Here is a 19,270-nt window from a genome sequence, read left to right as displayed (position 1 = left end):
TGTGAACGTTGAGTCTATCACACCCGATCATCACGTGGTGTCTCGAAACGACGAACTGTAGCAACGGTGCACAGTCGGGGAGAACACAATTTCGTCTTGAAATTTTAGTGAGAGATCACCTCATAATGCTACCGTCGTTCTAAGCAAAATAAGGTGCATAAAAGGATTAACATCACATGCAATTCATAAGTGACATGATATGGCCATCATCACGTGCTTCTTGATCTCCATCACCAAAGCACCGGCACGATCTTCTTGTCACCGGCGCCACACCATGATCTCCATCAACGTGTTGCCATCGGGGTTGTCGTTCTACTCATGCTATTACTACTAAAGCTACATCCTAGCAAAATAGTAAACGCATCTACAAGCACACACGTTAGTATAAAGACAACCCTATGGCTCCTGTCGGTTGCCGTACCATCGACGTGCAAGTCGATATTTCTATTACAACATGATCATCTCATACATCCAATATATCACATCACATCATTGGCCATATCACATCACAAGCATACCCTGCAAAAACAAGTTAGACGTCCTCTAATTTTGTTGTTGCATGTTTTACGTGGTGACCATGGGTATCTAGTAGGATCGCATCTTACTTACGCAAACACCACAACGGAGATATATGAGTTGCTATTTAACCTCATCCAAGGACCTCCTCGGTCAAATCCGATTCAACTAAAGTTGGAGAAACCGAAACTTGCCAGTCATCTTTGAGCAACGGAGTTACTCGTAACGATGAAACCAGTCTCTCGTAAGCGTACGAGTAATGTCGGTCCAAGCCACTTCAATCCAACAATACCGCGGAATCAAGAAAAGACTAAGGAGGGCAGCAAAACGCACATCACCGCCCACAAAAACTTTTGTGTTCTACTCGAGAATACATCTACGCATGAACCTAGCTCATGATGCCACTGTTGGAAATATGCCCTAGAGGCAATAATAAATTAGTTATTATTATATTTCTTAGTTCATGATAATCGTTTATTATCCATGCTATAATTGTATCGATTGGAAACACAATACTTGTGTGGATACATAGACAAAACACTGTCCCTAGTAAGCCTCTAGTTGACTAGCTCGTTGATCAAAGATGGTCAAGGTTTCCTGGCCATAGGCAAGTGTTGTCACTTGATAACGGGATCACATCATTAGGAGAATCATGTGATGGACTAGACCCAAACTAATAGACGTAGCATGTTGATCGTGTCATTTTGTTGCTACTGTTTTCTACGTGTCAAGTATTTGTTCCTATGACCATGAGATCATATAACTCACGGACACCGGAGGAATGCTTTGTGTGTATCAAACGTCGCAACGTAACTGGGTGACTATAAAGATGCTCTACAGGTATCTCCGAAGGTGTTAGTTGAGTTAGTATGGATCAAGACTGGGATTTGTCACTCCGTGTGACGGAGAGGTATCTCGGGGCCCACTCGGTAATACAACATCACACACAAGCCTTGCAAGCAATGTAACTTAGTGTAAGTTGCGGGATCTTGTATTACGGAACGAGTAAAGAGACTTGCCGATAAACGAGATTGAAATAGGTATAGGGATACTGACGATCGAATCTCGGGCAAGTAACATACCGAAGGACAAAGGGAATGACATACGGGATTATATGAATCCTTGGCACTGAGGTTCAAACGATAAGATCTTCGTAGAATATGTAGGATCCAATATGGGCATCCAGGTCCCGCTATTGGATATTGACTGAGGAGTCTCTCGGGTCATGTCTACATAGTTCTCGAACCCGCAGGGTCTGCACACTTAAGGTTCGACGTTGTTTTATGCGTATTTGAGTTATATGGTTGGTTGCCGAATGTTGTTCGGAGTCCCGGATGAGATCCAGGACGTCACGAGGAGCTCCGGAATGGTCCGGAGGTAAAGACTGATATATAGGAAGTCCTGTTTTGGTCACCAGAAAAGTTTCGGGCTCATCGGTATTGTACCGGGAGTGTCGGGAGGGGTGCCGGGGACCATCGGGAGGGGTGTCACGCCCCAAGGGGTCTCATGGGCTATGGGAAGAGATAAACCAGCCCCTAGTGGGCTGTAATAAGTTCCCACTAAGGCCCATAAGGTTTGAGAAGGAAAAAACACAAGGTGGAAAGAGTTTCCAAGTGGGAAGGTGGAATCCTACTCCAAGTAGGATTGGAGTAGGACTCCTCCACCTCCAATTTCGGCCAAACCTTGAGGGTTTGAGGCTGCCTCTTCCCTCCCCCTCCCTCCTATATATATTGAGGTATTAGGGCTGATTTGAGACAACTTTTGCCACGGCAGCCCGACCACATACCTCCACGGTTTTTCCTCTAGATCGCGTTTCTGCGGAGCTCGGGCGGAGCCCTGCTGAGACAAGGTCATCACCAACCTCCGGAGCGCCGTCACGCTGCTGGAGAACTCTTCTACCTCTCTGTCTCTCTTGCTGGATCAAGAAGGCCGAGATCATCGTCGAGCTGTATGTGTGCTGAACGCGGAGGTGCCGTCCGTTCGGTACTAGATCGTGGGACTGATCGCGGGATTGTTCGCGGGGCGGATCGAGGGACGTGAGGACGTTCCACTACATCAACCGCGTTCTCTAACGCTTCTGATGTACGGTCTACAAGGGTACGTAGATCACTCATCCCCTCTCGTAGATGGACATCACCATGATAGGTCTTCGTGCGCGTAGGAAAATTTTTGTTTCCCATGCGACGTTCTCCAACAGTGGCATCATGAGCTAGGTTCATGCGTAGATGTCTTCTCGAGTAGAACACAAAAGTTTTTGTGGGCGGTGATGTGCGTTTTGCTGCCCTCCTTAGTCTTTTCTTGATTCCGCGGTATTGTTGGATTGAAGCGGCTTCGACCGACATTACTCGTACGCTTACGAGAGACTGGTTTCATCGTTACGAGTAACTCCGTTGCTCAAAGATAACTGGCAAGTGTCAGTTTCTCCAACTTTAGTTGAATCGGATTTGACCGAGGAGGTCCTTGGATGAGGTTAAATAGCAACTCATATATCTCCGTTGTGGTGTTTGCGTAAGTAAGATGCGATCCTACTAGATACCCCCGGTCACCACGTAAAACATGCAACAACAAAATTAGAGGACGTCTAACTTGTTTTTGCAGGGTATGCTTGTGATGTGATATGGCCAACAATGTGATGTGATATATTGGATGTATGAGATGATCATGTTGTAATAGAAATATCGACTTGCACGTCGATGGTACGGCAACCGGCAGGAGCCATAGGGTTGTCTTTATACTAACGTTTGTGCTTGCAGATGCGTTTACTATATTGCTAGGACGTAGCTTTAGTACTAATAGCATGAGTAGCACGACAACCCCGATGGCGACACGTTGATGGAGATCATGATGATGGAGATCATGGTGTGACGCCGGTGACAAGAAGATCGTGCCGGTGCTTTGGTGATGGAGATCAAGAAGCACGTGATGATGGCCATATCATGTCACTTATGAATTGCATGTGATGTTAATCCTTTTGTGCACCTTATTTTGCTTAGAACGACGGTAGCATTATGAGGTGATCTCTCACTAAAATTTCAAGACGAAATTGTGTTCTCCCCGACTGTGCACCGTTGCTACAGTTCGTCGTTTCGAGACACCACGTGATGATCGGGTGTGATAGACTCAACGTTCACATACAACGGGTGCAAAACAGTTGCGCACGCGGAACACTCGGGTTAAGCTTGACGAGCCTAGCATGTGCAGACATGGCCTCGGAACACATGAGACCGAAAGGTCGAGCATGAATCGTATAGTTGATATGATTAGCATAGAGATGCTTACCACTGAAACTATTCTCGACTCACGTGATGATCGGACTTGAGATAGCGGATTTGGATCATGTACCACTCAAATGACTAGAGAGATGTACTTTTTGAGTGGGAGTTCTTAAGTAATATGATTAATTGAACTAATTGTCATGAACATAGTCTAATGGTCTTTGCGAATTACGATGTAGCTTGCGCTATAGCTCTACTGTTTTTATATGTTCCTAGAGAAAATTTAGTTGAAAATTGATAGTAGAAAAACTTTGCAGACTGGGTCTGTAAAACCGAGGATTGTCCTCGTTGCTGCGCAGAAGGATTATGTCCTTAATGCACCACTCGGTGTGCTGCACCTCGAGCGTCGTCTGTGGATGCTATGAACATCCGACATACACGTTTCTGATGACTACACGATAGTTCAGTGCAAAATACTTAATGGCTTAGAAGCAAGGCGCCGAAAACGTTGTAAAACGTCACGGAACATTAGTGATATTCTAAAGAGATGAAATTGTGATTTCATGCTTGTGCCCTTGTTAAGAGGTACGAGACCTCCGACAAGATTCTTTGTCCACAAAGTAAGGGAGAAAGGCTCAATCGTTGAGCATGTGCTCAGATTGTCTGAGTACGACAATCGCTTGAATCAAGTGGGAGTTAACCTTCCAGATGAGATAGTGATAGTTCTCCAAAGTCACTGCCACCAAGCTGTGAGAGCTTCGTGATGAACTATAACATATCAAGGATACATACAATGATCCTTGAGCGATTCGCGATGTTTGACACAGCGAAAGTAGAAATCAAGAAGGAGCATCAATAGTTGATGGTTTGTAAAACCACTAAGTTTCAAAGGGCTAGAAGGGACACTTCGTGAAACGGCAAAACAGTTGCTGCACTAATGAAGAGACCCAAGATTAAACCCAAACCTGAGACTAAGTGCTTCTGTAATGAGGGGAACAGTCACTGCGGCGGAGCAACTCTAGATACTTGGTAGATAAGAAGGCTGGCAAAAATCGAAAGAAGTATATTTGATATACATGATGTTGATGTGTACTTTACTAGTACTCCTAGTAGCATGAGGGTATTGGATACCGGTTCAGTTGCTAAGTGATAAGTAACACGAAATGAAAGCTACGGCATAAATGGAGACTAGTTAAAGGCGAGGTGACGATACGTGTTGGAAGTGTTTCCAAGGTTGATATGATCAAACGTCGCACGCTCCCTCTACCATCGGGATTGGTGTTAAACCTAAATAATCGTTATTTGGTGCTTGCGTTAAGCATGAACATGATTGGATCGTGTTTATTGCAATACGATTATTCATTCAAAGAGAATAATGGTTACTCTATTTGCTTGAATAATCACCTTCAATGGTTTATTGAATCTCGATCGTAGTGTTACACATGTTCATGATATTGGTGCCAAAAGATACGAGTTGATGATGATAGTACCACTTACTTGTGGCACTGCCGCTTGAGTCATGTTAGTATAAATTGCATGAAGAGGCTCCATGCTGATGGATCTTTATACTCACTTGATTTTGAATCACTAGTGACATGCAAATCATACCACATGAGCAAGGCCTTGTTTTCATTGAGATGAAACAAGATAGTAACTTATTGGAAGTGATACATTTTGATGTATGCAGTCCAATGGGTGCTAAGGCACGCAGTGGATATCATTATGTTCTCACTTCACTGACGATTTGAGTAGATACAAAAGTATTTACTTAATGAATCACAAGTCTGAAATATTGAATAGTTCAATTCCATTTCAGAGTGAAGTTCGTCGTAACAAGAGGATAAACTGTCTACGATATGATCATGGAAATGAATATCTGAGTTACGAGTTTTGGTACGCAGTTAAGACAATGTGGAAATTGTTTCGTAGTTCATGCCACCTGGAACATCATAGTGTGATGATGTGTCTGAACTTCATAGCCACGCACTATTTGGCATGGTGCATACTATGATGTCTCTTATCAAATTACCACTATCGTTTATGAGTTATGCATTAGAGACAACCGCACTCACTTAAAATAGGGCACCGTGTATTTCCGTTGAGATGACACAATATAGACTGAGGTTTAGAGAAATCTAAACTGTCGTTTCTTGAAAGTTTGGGGTTTCGACACTTATGTGAAAAAGTTTCAGTCTGATAAGCTCGAACCCAAAGCGGATAAATGCATCTTCATAGGATATCCAAAACAGTTGGGTACATCTCCTATCTCAGATCCGAAAGCAAAGTGTTTGTTTCTAGAAACGGATCCTTTCTCGAGGAAAGGTTTCTCTCGAAAGAATTGAGTGGGAGGGTAGTAGAACTTGATGAGGTTATTGAACCATCACTTCAACCAGTGTGTAGCAGGGCGCAGGAAGTTGTTCCTGTGGTGCCTACACCAATTGAAGTGGAAGCTGATGATGGTGATCATCGAGCATCGGATCAAGTTACTACAAGTCTCGTAGGTTGACAAGGTCGCGTACTACTACAGAGTGGTACGGTAACCCTGTCTTGGAGGTCATGTTGTTGAGCAACAGTGAACCTACGAGTTATGGAGAAAGCGATGGTGGGCCCGGATTCCGACAAATGGCTGGAAGCCATGAAATCCAAGAGAGGATCCATGTATGAAAACAAAGTGTAGACTTTGAAAGAACTACTTGATGGTCATAAGACTATTGAGTAAAAATGGATCTTTAAAAGAAGACAGACAATGATGGTGATAAGTCACTATTAAGAAAAGCTCGACTTGTCGCAAAGATGTTTTCGACAAGATCAAACAGTTGACTATGATGAGACTTTCTCACTCGTAGCGATGCTAAAGGTCTGTTGGAATTATGTTAGTAGTTGCTGCATTATTTATGAAATATTGCACGTAGGATGTTAAAACATTGTTTCCTCGACGGTTTCCTTGAGCAAACATTGTATGAGATACAACCATGAGGTTTTGTCGATCCTAAGGATACTAACAAGTATGCAAACTCCAGCGATCCTTCAATGGAATGGTGCAAGCATCTCGGAGTTGGAATAAGCACTTTGATGAGATGATCAAAGATTTTGGGTGTGTACAAGGTTTATGAGAAACTTGTATTTCCAAAGAAGTGAGTGGGAGCACTATAGAATTTCTGATAAGTATATGTGGTTGACATATTTTGGATCAGAAGTAATGTAGAATTTTTGTAAAGCATACAAGGTTGTTTGAAAGGAGTTTTCAAAGGAATACCTGGATTGCGCTACTTGAACGTTGAGCATCAAAGATTTATGGAGATAGATCAAAAGCGCTTAATGAAAGTTTCAATAAGATACATGCCTTGACAAGTTTTGAAAGAGTTCAAAATAGATCAGCAAAGAAGGAGTTCTTGGTTGCGTTGTAAGGTGTGAATTTGAGTAAGACTCAAAAACTCGACCCCGGCAGAATAAAGAGAATAGACGAAGGTCGTCTTCTATGCCTTAGCCGTAGGATCTAAAAGTATGCCATGCTGTGTACCGCACCTGATGTGTGCCTTGACTCAAAGTATGTTGAGAGGTACAAAGAGTGATCCATGATTGAATCACTAGCAGCGGTCAAAATTTATCCTTAGTAACTAATGGACTAAGGAATTTTTCTCGATTATGGAGGTGGTTAAAGAGTTCGTCGTAAAGGGTTACGTCGATGCAAGCTTTGACACTAATCCGAATAACTATGAGTAGTGAAACGGATTCGTATAGTAGAGTAGATATTTGGAGCATTTCCGAATAGCACGTAGTAGCAGCATCTATAAGATGACATAAATATTTGTAAAGAACGCACGGATCTGAAAGTTTCAGAACCGTTGACTAAAACCTCTCTCACGAGCAAGACGTGATCAGACCCCATAACTATATGGGTGTTGGATTCGTTGGAATCACATGGTGATGTGAACTAGATTATTGACTCTAGTGCAAGTGGGAGACTGTTGGAAATATGCCCTAGAGGCAATAATAAATTAGTTATTATTATATTTCTTAGTTCATGATAATCGTTTATTATCCATGCTATAATTGTATCGATTGGAAACACAATACTTGTGTGGATACATAGACAAAACACTGTCCCTAGTAAGCCTCTAGTTGACTAGCTCGTTGATCAAAGATGGTCAAGGTTTCCTGGCCATAGGCAAGTGTTGTCACTTAATAACGGGATCACATCATTAGGAGAATCATGTGATGGACTAGACCCAAACTAATAGACGTAGCATGTTGATCGTGTCATTTTGTTGCTACTGTTTTCTACGTGTCAAGTATTTGTTCCTATGACCATGAGATCATATAACTCACGGACACTGGAGGAATGCTTTGTGTGTATCAAACGTCGCAACGTAACTGGGTGACTATAAAGATGCTCTACAGGTATCTCCGAAGGTGTTAGTTGAGTTAGTATGGATCAAGACTGGGATTTGTCACTCCGTGTGACGGAGAGGTATCTCGGGGCCCACTCGGTAATACAACATCACACACAAGCCTTGCAAGCAATGTAACTTAGTGTAAGTTGCGGGATCTTGTATTACGGAACGAGTAAAGAGACTTGCCGATAAACGAGATTGAAATAGGTATAGGGATACTGACGATCGAATCTCGGGCAAGTAACATACCGAAGGACAAAGGGAATGACATACGGGATTATATGAATCCTTGGCACTGAGGTTCAAACGATAAGATCTTCGTAGAATATGTAGGATCCAATATGGGCATCCAGGTCCCGCTATTGGATATTGACTGAGGAGTCTCTCGGGTCATGTCTACATAGTTCTCGAACCCGCAGGGTCTGCACACTTAAGGTTCGACGTTGTTTTATGCGTATTTGAGTTATATGGTTGGTTGCCGAATGTTGTTCGGAGTCCCGGATGAGATCCAGGACGTCACGAGGAGCTCCGGAATGGTCCGGAGGTAAAGATTGATATATAGGAAGTCCTGTTTTGGTCACCAGAAAAGTTTCGGGCTCATCGGTATTGTACCGGGAGTGCCGGGAGGGGTGCCGGGGACCATCGGGAGGGGTGTCACGCCCCAAGGGGTCTCATGGGCTATGGGAAGAGATAAACCAGCCCCTAGTGGGCTGTAATAAGTTCCCACTAAGGCCCATAAGGTTTGAGAAGGAAAAAACACAAGGTGGAAAGAGTTTCCAAGTGGGAAGGTGGAATCCTACTCCAAGTAGGATTGGAGTAGGACTCCTCCACCTCCAATTTCGGCCAAACCTTGAGGGTTTGAGGCTGCCTCTTCCCTCCCCCTCCCTCCTATATATATTGAGGTATTAGGGCTGATTTGAGACAACTTTTGCCACGGCAGCCCGACCACATACCTCCACGGTTTTTCCTCTAGATCGCGTTTCTGCGGAGCTCGGGCGGAGCCCTGCTGAGACAAGGTCATCACCAACCTCCGGAGCGCCGTCACGCTGCTGGAGAACTCTTCTACCTCTCCGTCTCTCTTGCTGGATCAAGAAGGCCGAGATCATCGTCGAGCTGTACGTGTGCTGAACGCGGAGGTGCCGTCCGTTCGGTACTAGATCGTGGGACTGATCGCGGGATTGTTCGCGGGGCGGATCGAGGGACGTGAGGACGTTCCACTATATCAACCGCATTCTCTAACGCTTCTGCTGTACGGTCTACAAGGGTACGTAGATCACTCATCCCCTCTCGTAGATGGACATCACCATGATAGGTCTTCGTGCGCGTAGGAAAATTTTTGTTTCCCATGCGACGTTCCCCAACAGCCACTATTGGGAAACATTTTCTTTTCTTGGCGCATAGAGCCCTTTTGGGCTGTCCCACCAGCCCACTAAGGGCTGGTGTGCCACCCTCAAGGCCTATGGGCTTCCCCGGGGTGGGTTGCCCCCTCCGGTGAACTCCCGGAACCCATTCGTCATTCCCGGTAACTCCGAAAACCTTCCGGTAATCAAATGAGGTCATCCTATATATGAATCTTCGTTTCCGGACTATTCCGGAAACCCTCGTGACGTCCGTGATCTCATCCGGGACTCCGAAGAACATTCGATAACCAACCATATAACTCAAATACGCATAAAACAACGTCGAACCTTAAGTGTGCAGACCCTGCGGGTTCGAGAACTATGTAGACATGACCCGAGAGACTCCTCGGTCAATATCCAATAGCGGGACCTGGATGCCCATATTGGATCCTACATATTCTACGAAGATCTTATCGTTTGAACCTCAGTGCCAAGGATTCATATAATCCCGTATGTCATTCCCTTTGTCCTTCGGTATGTTACTTGCCCGAGATTCGATCGTCAGTATCCGTATACCTATTTCAATCTCGTTTACCGGCAAGTCTCTTTACTCGTTCCGTAATACAAGATCCCGCAACTTACACTAAGTTACATTGCTTGCAAGGCTTGTGTGTGATGTTGTATTACCGAGTGGGCCCCGAGATACCTCTCCGTCACACGGAGTGAAAAATCCCAGTCTTAATCCATACTAACTCAAGTAACACCTTCGGAGATACCTGTAGAACATCTTTGTAGTCACCCAGTTACGTTGCGACGTTTGATACACACAAAACATTCCTCCGGTGTCAGTGAGTTATATGATCTCATGGTCATAGGAATAAATACTTGACACGCAGAAAACAGTAGCAACAAAATGACACGATCAACATGCTACGTCTATTAGTTTGGGTCTAGTCCATCACGTGATTCTCCTAATGACGTGATTCAGTTATCAAGCAACAACACCTTGTTCATAATCAGAAGACACTGACTATCTTTGGTCAACTGGCTAGCCAACTAGAGGCTTGCTAGGGACGGTGTTTTGTCTATGTATACACAAATGCAAATGAGTCTTCATTCAATACAATTATAGCATGGATAATAAACGATTATCTTGATACAGGAATTATAATAATAACTATATTTATTATTGCCTCTAGGGCATAATTCCAACAATTTGTCAGTGTGTTTTTGTGTGCTTGAGTTGATGTTGACTGTGTGCATCCTAGCTATGCAGAGGTCGGGTGTGGGTTCATTGCGTTTGTATCCTTTTGATGCATCATTTTGAGTCAGTAAAATTCATCCTTTGTCGGAAAAAAAAAAAGCCGGTTTGTGCAAAACTTTAGGTGCAACGGAAATAAAGGCATCAAAGCCATAGTGATTTTCTACGCTGTCATGCACATTAACAGAAAAATTAAATGAACAAAATACAATTAAGAGAGACTCAGAGCAATGGTGTTTTTTATTTTTTAGAATCGAGAGCAATGGTGTTTTCTTAGCAGCTCAAGAGCAATAGTAAATGAGCGTAACACTGGGAAGAAGAAAAATGCTACGGCTCTTAAGGCCCACGCGCCTATCTCTGGTTATTCAGCCCGTACAGGAGCAAAGTCAAGCCCAACGAGACGTGGTACCTGGCTCCCAGACCGCGCGCCTCCCGTCGTGGCTCCCTTCACGGCTGCCGCAGCTGCTGCGCTTCGGTTTTTTAGTACCACCTCGCCTAGCCGAGAGCGTGGGGTGGGGAGAGCTGGGTATAAAAGGAGGGCAGGGTGCAGCGTTGTTCCATACTTACCTGGACGGGGTCGACGGGTGATCAAGAAGGCTCGTGGCCTGGGCCAGTGGCCCACATTGCACTTGGTTGGGTGCGCTGGCCCACCATCTCCCCAAGTGGGAGAGTGGACGTCATAATTTGTGGTAGAGGGGGTACGCGTTCGCGCGGCCCCTGCCAATTCTGAAAATTAAAATCTTGGTCCCTCGGTCTGGCCTGTTTACTAAGTCTACTTTTACAGTCCAGTCCCTTGTCTGTTGAGTCTCTCAAGGTAGGGAAGAAAGATGTTTTAGTAATAGGGCTTTAGGGTTCTGAAGTTCTCACCAAAGTTTCTGAACGACCGCTCCGTTTTCCGTGTTCTTCAAGTTCGGTAGTAAGATTTGGCAAGAAATTCACTTCTGCAAAAACATCTTTCACTTGGGGAGATAGGACCTGAATAAAGTCACTACAGTCTTTGAGCTTATTATAACGTATCAGTTCAAGCACCAATAAGTGAAAGACCAACAACTTCACGATCAGATGTGTCACCAACCAAGGTTACCAGCCACCAATTCTCTGCGGTGAGCTGAAAAAACAACACTCCGCAAAACTCGTATGCATCTGGTGCTTGTCCCTCTTTAACTTCTTATTACTCTTTACTTCTACTAGTATCTAGAGGACTCAGCAGGCATCTGGTGCTGTCACCAAAACGAGCAAACTGAGGAATCTGACAGCACATATGTAGGTGCATTGATCGGCTATATCAGTAGCAAAAAAACTTTTGATCCACGTGTCTCCCGAGGCGACATGCCTGCTCTTTTATGCCAGTTAGGCCATTCTCCTGTAGAAGTGTCACAAAGATTTCAGAATTCTTCCACAGTACCGTACAACCTCGGGCGTAAAGATATTCAAATTGCATACACTTTCTTAGCATAAAAACTTAATATCAACCCATGGATGGGAATTTATCTATCTATTCACTTGGTGGCAGATGGTCAGCCTCTCCTTCTGATATTTGGAACTCTGCCGCGGAAGGACAATGCGGCCGGCTCGTGGATAAGGTGAGTGCTACGCGGCCGAAAGGTGAGTGCTATAGGGTCCGTGGTGCATGAGTCAGGAGAGCTCTTTTCCTCCTCCACACACACACACCAACCCAGCAACAACCATGGCCCTCATGGTTGCTCCGTCGCCACTCCTCACCTCCGGCGGCGGTGCCACCGCCTTCGCCACCCGGCTTACGCCGAAGAAGAAAGGCGCCGGGCTGATCGTAAGCAAGCGCTCCAGAATCTCGGCGCAGCTCGGTACCCACGATCCCTCCTCAATTTCTCTTTGTGTTGCATTGTGTTTGAGTCCATACGCTACCCATGTATATGCAGGTGGTGGCGGTGGAGGTGGAGATGGAGAGACGAAGCCTGACGGCAAGAAGTTCATCACCAGAGAACAGGAGCCAGAGCAGTAAGCAAGCGTGCAACCATCAGCTCCCATCATCATATCATGAGTTCATGTGTGTATGTGCATGTGTGGTCAATTGCCAATGGGTGTGGATAAAATGGGGATGATGATGATGTAGGTACTGGCAGACTGCCGGGGAGAGGAAGGGGGAGAACCCCATGATGACGCCGCTGCCCTACATCGTCATCTTCGGCTTCTCCACCCCCTTCATCATCCTCGCCATCGCCTTCGCCAATGGATGGATCAAGACGTCCCTCATCCGCTGACCTCCGGTCGACCGATCGAGCTCTCCTCCTTCCCCTTCCGGCGAGAGAGATGGCTTGCTTCCATTCTATAGAGATTACTGTAAAGCTGTATGTAATTCATTTCTTCAGAGATCTTTATATAGTGGAGTCACCAGCTGCTCTGCATTCATGAATGCATCTGGTTCTTCATAAAACTGTGTTTGTTAAGCATGTGAGCTCTTTCCATAGTTCAAGATCGACCGATCGAGAAATTGAGGGAAAACATAGAATGACATTGGTGCCACCAACTATACAAATTTCAACCAAGGAGGCAAGAATCTACACATGAGCACATACATACTACGTGCCACTGCTACAAATTCATCTCAAGTAGACGCAAAAGAAACAATGAACTGCGTCTTAGCAAGATTCATGAGATTCCGCATACCATAAAATACCGTTGGCCATTTCCTCTCATAAACTTGCAGGTAACAAAGACATGTTTTTCGGGCGTGGCCAGTAGCCCACAGCAGTATACAGTTAAAGCTTTTGCGCAAAAGGACACATCATACGGGCATACGGCATCCACCTAGCTAGCGCGGTTTCCTATCAAACTCCGACTCACGACAGTGTGGGTCAAGCCAGTCGCGACGAGAACTCTTCGCCATACCCCTACTATCTGTTGTTACAGCCCCCATGAGCTGTCTTAGGCTTTCCACCTTGTTCTCCTGAGCATTGCCACTGAATTTCCTATCTGCTTCCTTCAGCTTGTTCCTGAAACTCTGCTTACGGCCAACTGTGTTAAGTTGCTGCTGCTTTGCTCCTGATGGGGGCGCCCCATGAGGTCCCAAGTATATCTTCTCCTCTTTTGCCTGTTCATTCAAATACGAGTTTACACCACTGCGCTATCCAAGTAGTTGTTCAAGTTACATTTACTGAAAGTCAAATCTCATGAGGGACATTGTGGCAAAAAGATCTTTAACTCGCCTGTGTAGGTTCAGGATCCCTTGCTTTGGGGACACTGTGTGTAGTAACATCATCATCATCATCTTGAATAGTCACATCAGGAATAACAAATCCATCCGCATCTGTAAATATACCATCGACATTAAAAGAACTCAAATAAACCTCACGTTTTGAATGTAAGAACAATTGGCACATGTATGTTTGATTTTAATACATAGAATAAATATGTGTAAAACAGCGTCCCCTGCATCAGTACCACATTCCACAAAAGACTAGGTGATATTCAAGTATGAGCCACGACTACTATTCAATAAAAAGTACTCTGTGATATCAAGTTCCACGAGATATATGGTGCAAGCAAGTCACTAGTATAACAGCCGGTAGAAGGGAGTTAGTAGCACACAAGTCTCTTGATGATTATCATTAATGAACATCTTAAAAGCACGTCAAACATTCAGATCAACGGTTTAAAAAACAAATACATTCTTAAGTAAAATACCCACAAAGAGATGGAACCTGGTTTAGGTATCTCTGTGAGCACATCCTGATTAGATAGCTATGATGTGCATGAACAACTTGTAATTATCACTAGATTGTATTAATAGCATTCCTATTTCCATTCAATGAGGATTGTCTACATTGCCTCCTGTCAGAGAGGAAATGGCTCATATTTAAGCATGAATCATCATGAGAAACAAATCATACCCTTTAGTTGGTATCACTCATACTACTATATTATCAGAAAAGAGTTATGAAGGTGAATCAGCAGGTACTCCTCATAACGCACCAAGATATCAACACCGATGGCTCAATGCTAGTAAACTTGGTACCAGGTTGGTACTTGTGTGCGACAAAAAGATGGATATATTTTTTTCAATCTATTTTACATCAAAACATGGATGAAGTTTCTCTAAAAAAACATGAATGAAGTTCACACGTTGTTGTCTTCAAACTAGCAGATGTTTTTACATTTTTTATAACCTATAAGCAGTAAGCAATTCCACCTCAAACATCTCAAATTGTTCCAACACAACTAGTTTCAACTAGTTTGTGGATATTGTCCCATAACGATAGGCATGTAGCTTCGACATACCAGGTCCGCTCAACCTAGCATGGTTAATTCCCAGACAATGCATATTTTTCTTGAATTAATACAACCGTTGTGACTCGTCAAAAAGGGCATGTTGCTACAGTGTAATTGCTATGTCCCAGGCAGCAATTTCCTGATAATACATGGATGGGTACGAGCAAGAGAATATTAGTGAAAGAAAGCATCAAGCATCTAGATCAAACTCCTATTCAACACAATCATGGCAGAAAAACAGGAGTAGCATACACTGGGGGCTTTAGCCAGCTAGAGGTGCAGTAAGAAGCAAGGACAAGGAGCAGAGGCGGGTGTTGGTTAGTTACCCCACTAGTTGTGGGAAGCAGAGGCGTCCAGGAGCGGCGGGACGCTTCCGCCGCCGACAGTTTGGCATTGGGTTGATATTTATGTCCAGGGGCGGCGGGAATGCTTCCGCCGACAACAGTTTGGTATTGGGTTGGTATTTATGTCCAGGGGTGGTGGGAACGCTTCCGCCGACAACAGTTTGGTATTGGGTTGGTATTTATGTCCAGGGGTGGCGGGAACGTTTCCGCCGCCGACGGTTTGGTATTGGGTTGGTATTTATGTCCAGGGGTGGCGGGAACGCTTCCGCCGACGACAGTTTGGTATTGGGTTGGTATTTATGTCCAGGGGCGGCGGGAACGCTTCCGCCGACGACAGTTTGGTATTGGGTTGGTATTTATGTCCAGGGGCGGCGGGAACGCTTCCGCCGACGACAGTTTGGTATTGGGTTGGTATTTATGTCCAGGGGCGGCGGGAACGCTTCCGCCGACGACAGTTTGGTATTGCGTTGCTATTTATGTCCAGGGGCGGCGGGAGCGCTTCCGCCGAAGACAGTTTGGTATTGCGTTGCTATTTATGTCCGGGGGCGGTGGGAACGCTTCCACTCATCCTGTGGCTCAATACTAGCAAACTTGGTACTTACTGGGTTGGTATTTATGTGTGACAAATGCAGTCATATACTTTGTGCAGTCATATACTTTGTTCAGTCTATTTAATACCAAAACATGGACGAAGCTCACACGTTGTTTTCTTCAAACTAGCACATGTTTTCACATTTTAATAACCTATAAAGAAGTAAGCAATTCCTCCTCAAACATCTCAAAATTGTTCCAGCACAACTAGTTTCACTTTCAACCGGTCTGGTTGACATCGCCCCATAAAGACAGGCATATAGCTTCAAAACACCAGGTTTGTTCTCCAAACCCGGTATGGTTATTTCCCAGATAACGCATACTTTTCTCGAATCGACACAACCGCTGCGATTCGTCAGAAAGGGCATGCTTGCTACAGTAACTGATCTATGTCCCAGGCAGTAAAATCCCCCGATAATACACGGATGGGTACGAGCTAAGAGAATATCACCCAACGAGAGCATCGCGCATCCAGATCGAACTCCCCTTCAATCAACACAACCGCGACAGAAGAGCAAGAGCACGATGCGCTGGGGGCTTAAGTTAGCCAGCTAGAGGCGCAGTAAAAAACAAGGGCGCGGAGCAGAGGCGGGTTGGTAGGTAGTTACCCCACTCGTCGTCGGAGGCGGAGGCGGAGGCGGAGGCAGAGGCGTCGAGGGGCGGCGGGGACGCTTCCGGCGGCGGAGGGGCGGGGGCGGCCGCCATGGAAAGCGGAGCGGCGAGGAGGATCCCCCTCCCCCTCTCCTCCAAGGATACCTACCTCTCGCTCTTGGAATTGGATTCCGATTCCAGTGCCCCTTGTCGCCGCCCCTCTGGGATTAATAACGCACACCGACCCTGGTACTGGACTACTGGGCCGAGCCCCCTTCTCCACCATTGGTTCCAGCCTTTCAGCCGGTTTTCTGCCTGGCTTTCCTTTCTGTGCTTCCTCTTGCCCACTCAAAAAACAAAACATGTTTCCTCTTTTCCATTTTCCCATTTCCCGCTTCCTTTATCGTTTTATTTTTTTCTCTGGTCTTGGGTTTTCATCATTTCTTGGAAAACGATAAGATTTCTTTTCAAGTGCATGTGAACATAACGATCAAGTTGTTTGACGACACAATCAGAATTGCATGTGAGCATTTATTGTAGAAATCATAAGATTTTAAACCATGAAATTTTTCTTCAAACAATAAAAAAATTCAAGCACATCTTTTTTAAATACACGAGCATTTTTACCTGCAAAGAAATACACAGACATTTTTAACACAAAGACAAACATTTTCTTTAAATATATGAACATTTTCTAATGTGTCATACATATATGGAAATATGGAAAACAAATATTTTCTAAATAGAAAAAATGTGGACTTACTTAATTTAATTAATGGGGATGGATGGAGGGGTTCGGAGGAGCTCCGATCATGGGAAGAAGGAAAAAGTTCATTTTAAACCTTGAATTTGTAATGGTTGGGCGGAATGAACCCCCAAGTCAAAATCCCGATCGATCGTACCCTGAACTATGTAATCCCGGTCTAAATCGAACCCTAGCAAATTTCAACCGGGATTCATCTTATGAGCCGGTCCGCTTTAGTTTTTTTTCATTTAAAATTTGTTGGGCCGCGCTCCTCGACACCTGCAACGCAGATTACATGGCGGTTACAACTTGTGTTTATCTTAGGATTGATCTCCAAGTAAACTACAATCTATCTCTAAGATAAACCACATCATTAGGAGTTAGATACGGTTTATAACAATACCGTATACTAACTATATACATCGTCTAACAACCTGCCTGTAGCCCCTCGATTTCTCCTGCTCGCCGCCGTGGCCCTGCTCCTCCTCCTGTCCTCCCTGCTCCTGCCCGCGCTCCTCGCTCCTCCTGCCGCGCTCACGCTCCTCGCTTCTCCTGCCGTGCCCGTGCTCGCGCTCCCGCTCTTGATCGTGCTCCCGGCGCTCAGAACGACCGGAGCTGGAGAGGTGGGGGCACGCCATCTCAAAGTAGTTGCCATCATTCCTGGCCTCCATGACGACGACGATCTTGGTCGCGCGGGTGGTGTATCTCAGTGCTGTCATCGAGCCCTGCATGCATGGACGCACGACAAAAACACACACATCGGTTTAGGCGCACCAGTCCGTTAGGTTGCATCATGCTACAAAACTGGAGTACTATCTGTATGTGCGGCGCCGATGCTTTACCCGGGTGATGTTGACGAGATTGACATCCAAGTCGAGGTTGCGGAGGTGGGGGCACTGGTCGCCGGTGATCTGGTGCAACCTGTCGTGCTTGTTCGAGTAGCGGGGCTTCTCGCCTGTGATGCTGTGCGGCCGGATGTCCTCCTTCTCGGAACTAGAACCGCCACCGCCGCTGCCGCCGCGTCCTCCCCTAGAGCACGACCTGTTCAGCTCCCGTATCTGCTCCTCCGACGCCTCAGATATCTCGCCCTCACCTCTGAAATAAAACAATCCTGGCCATCCTTTGCAATCCCGGTTTGACAAATAGTCCCAGGGTTCGATTTAGACCGGAATTGCATAGTTTAGGGTGCAATCGACAGGGATTTCGAGTTTGGGGTTCATTTCTTCGAACCTCTACGAGTTTAGGGTTTAAAATGGACTTTTTCGTGGGAAGAATGGGGATGGCGTTAGAAAGGTTCCCCAATTTTTTTAGCAATGCAAGTGAATCTATCTTTTATATAGCTACTAGAAGCCCATGATCTACGCGCACTCCATCAACAGCTATAGTGATGTCATGTGTATATGTAACCGATATATTACCACATATATGTGGACACTCGGTATTATTTTCCCTGCATATTAGTTGAATGACATAGTGATGCTTTCCGACATGATTAGAAATTGCACCTACCATAATGTACTATGTAATAAAAAAGTACGTCACTTCAATTAATGTCATGTTATGTAGCAATCGCCACCTTTTGCCTCTCCAACAATCCCAATCTAGCTTCGCCACCAGTACCAGTGCACGGGGCACTTTGCTAGTTCCTCTAATGTAGTATAGACTTGTAACTAAGCTTTAGTGAAATTTATTATCCAGAATCGTGACACATGGAAATGGACGCTTGTACGTGATGTAAACAACAAGTTGTATGGCTATTAGACAAGAAGAACCACTGAAGGATTGCCAAAAGGAATAAATAGAGGAAGAGGGCGATCAACTTTGGCAACCACATAAACCAATGGCAAGAGTTTTAATTTAGGAGTAAAGAAAAGAGAAACCTAGGTATCGGCTAAGGGTGCCGCCACCACGCCCGCCTCATCAAAGACATGCAAGAGCAACAAGGGATAGAAGAATTAGATCTAACGTATCTAGACCCGAGGGAACCGGGTTACCTCCCCCCCCTCACACACACACATAAGAAAG

At 45.1% G+C, this 19,270-nt stretch overlaps 2 protein-coding genes and 1 non-coding gene across 3 annotated transcripts; 2 read left to right on the top strand and 1 right to left on the bottom strand.

The window, feature by feature from the left end:
• The first annotated feature begins 11,285 nt into the window (after positions 1-11,285).
• LOC123400447 lies at positions 11,286-11,447 on the top strand. Its single transcript, XR_006610721.1, has one exon. It is a non-coding gene; the product is annotated as a U1 spliceosomal RNA (small nuclear RNA).
• An 875-nt stretch (positions 11,448-12,322) lies between these two features.
• LOC123452939 lies at positions 12,323-13,139 on the top strand. Its single transcript, XM_045129684.1, has 3 exons — positions 12,323-12,549; positions 12,625-12,703; positions 12,819-13,139. The coding sequence occupies exons 1-3, from the start codon at positions 12,357-12,359 to the stop codon at positions 12,964-12,966; spliced, it is 420 nt and encodes a 139-aa protein (XP_044985619.1). The 5' UTR covers positions 12,323-12,356; the 3' UTR covers positions 12,967-13,139.
• Positions 13,140-13,369: 230 nt separating this feature from the next.
• On the bottom strand, positions 13,370-16,696 carry LOC123452938. The gene is made up of 3 exons (XM_045129683.1): positions 16,518-16,696; positions 13,912-14,012; positions 13,370-13,796 (listed from the first exon to the last, which is right to left on the bottom strand). Exons 1-3 carry the CDS (start codon positions 16,612-16,614, stop codon positions 13,518-13,520), a joined length of 477 nt encoding a protein of 158 aa, XP_044985618.1. The 5' UTR covers positions 16,615-16,696; the 3' UTR covers positions 13,370-13,517.
• Positions 16,697-19,270: the final 2,574 nt, after the last annotated feature.

Source organism: Hordeum vulgare, chromosome 5H, assembly GCF_904849725.1.
Source record: "Hordeum vulgare subsp. vulgare chromosome 5H, MorexV3_pseudomolecules_assembly, whole genome shotgun sequence".
NCBI lineage: Eukaryota > Viridiplantae > Streptophyta > Magnoliopsida > Poales > Poaceae > Hordeum > Hordeum vulgare.
The sequence above is the reverse complement of the archived record's forward strand: the minus strand, read 5'-3'. Positions and strand labels throughout refer to the sequence as shown.

Excerpts from the sequence above, each read along its gene's own strand:
- LOC123452939 (XM_045129684.1), top strand. The coding sequence starts at position 12,357 with ATGAGTCAGGAGAGCTCTTTTCCTCCTCCACACACACACACCAACCCA. Across the intron at positions 12,550-12,624 it reads CAGAATCTCGGCGCAGCTCG|GTGGTGGCGGTGGAGGTGGA; the intron begins GTACCCACGATC and ends ATGTATATGCAG. Across the intron at positions 12,704-12,818 it reads AGAGAACAGGAGCCAGAGCA|GTACTGGCAGACTGCCGGGG; the intron begins GTAAGCAAGCGT and ends ATGATGATGTAG.
- LOC123452938 (XM_045129683.1), bottom strand. The coding sequence starts at position 16,614 with ATGGCGGCCGCCCCCGCCCCTCCGCCGCCGGAAGCGTCCCCGCCGCCC. Across the intron at positions 14,013-16,517 it reads CGCCTCCGACGACGAGTGGG|ATGCGGATGGATTTGTTATT; the intron begins GTAACTACCTAC and ends GTATATTTACAG. Across the intron at positions 13,797-13,911 it reads GGGATCCTGAACCTACACAG|GCAAAAGAGGAGAAGATATA; the intron begins GCGAGTTAAAGA and ends TTGAATGAACAG.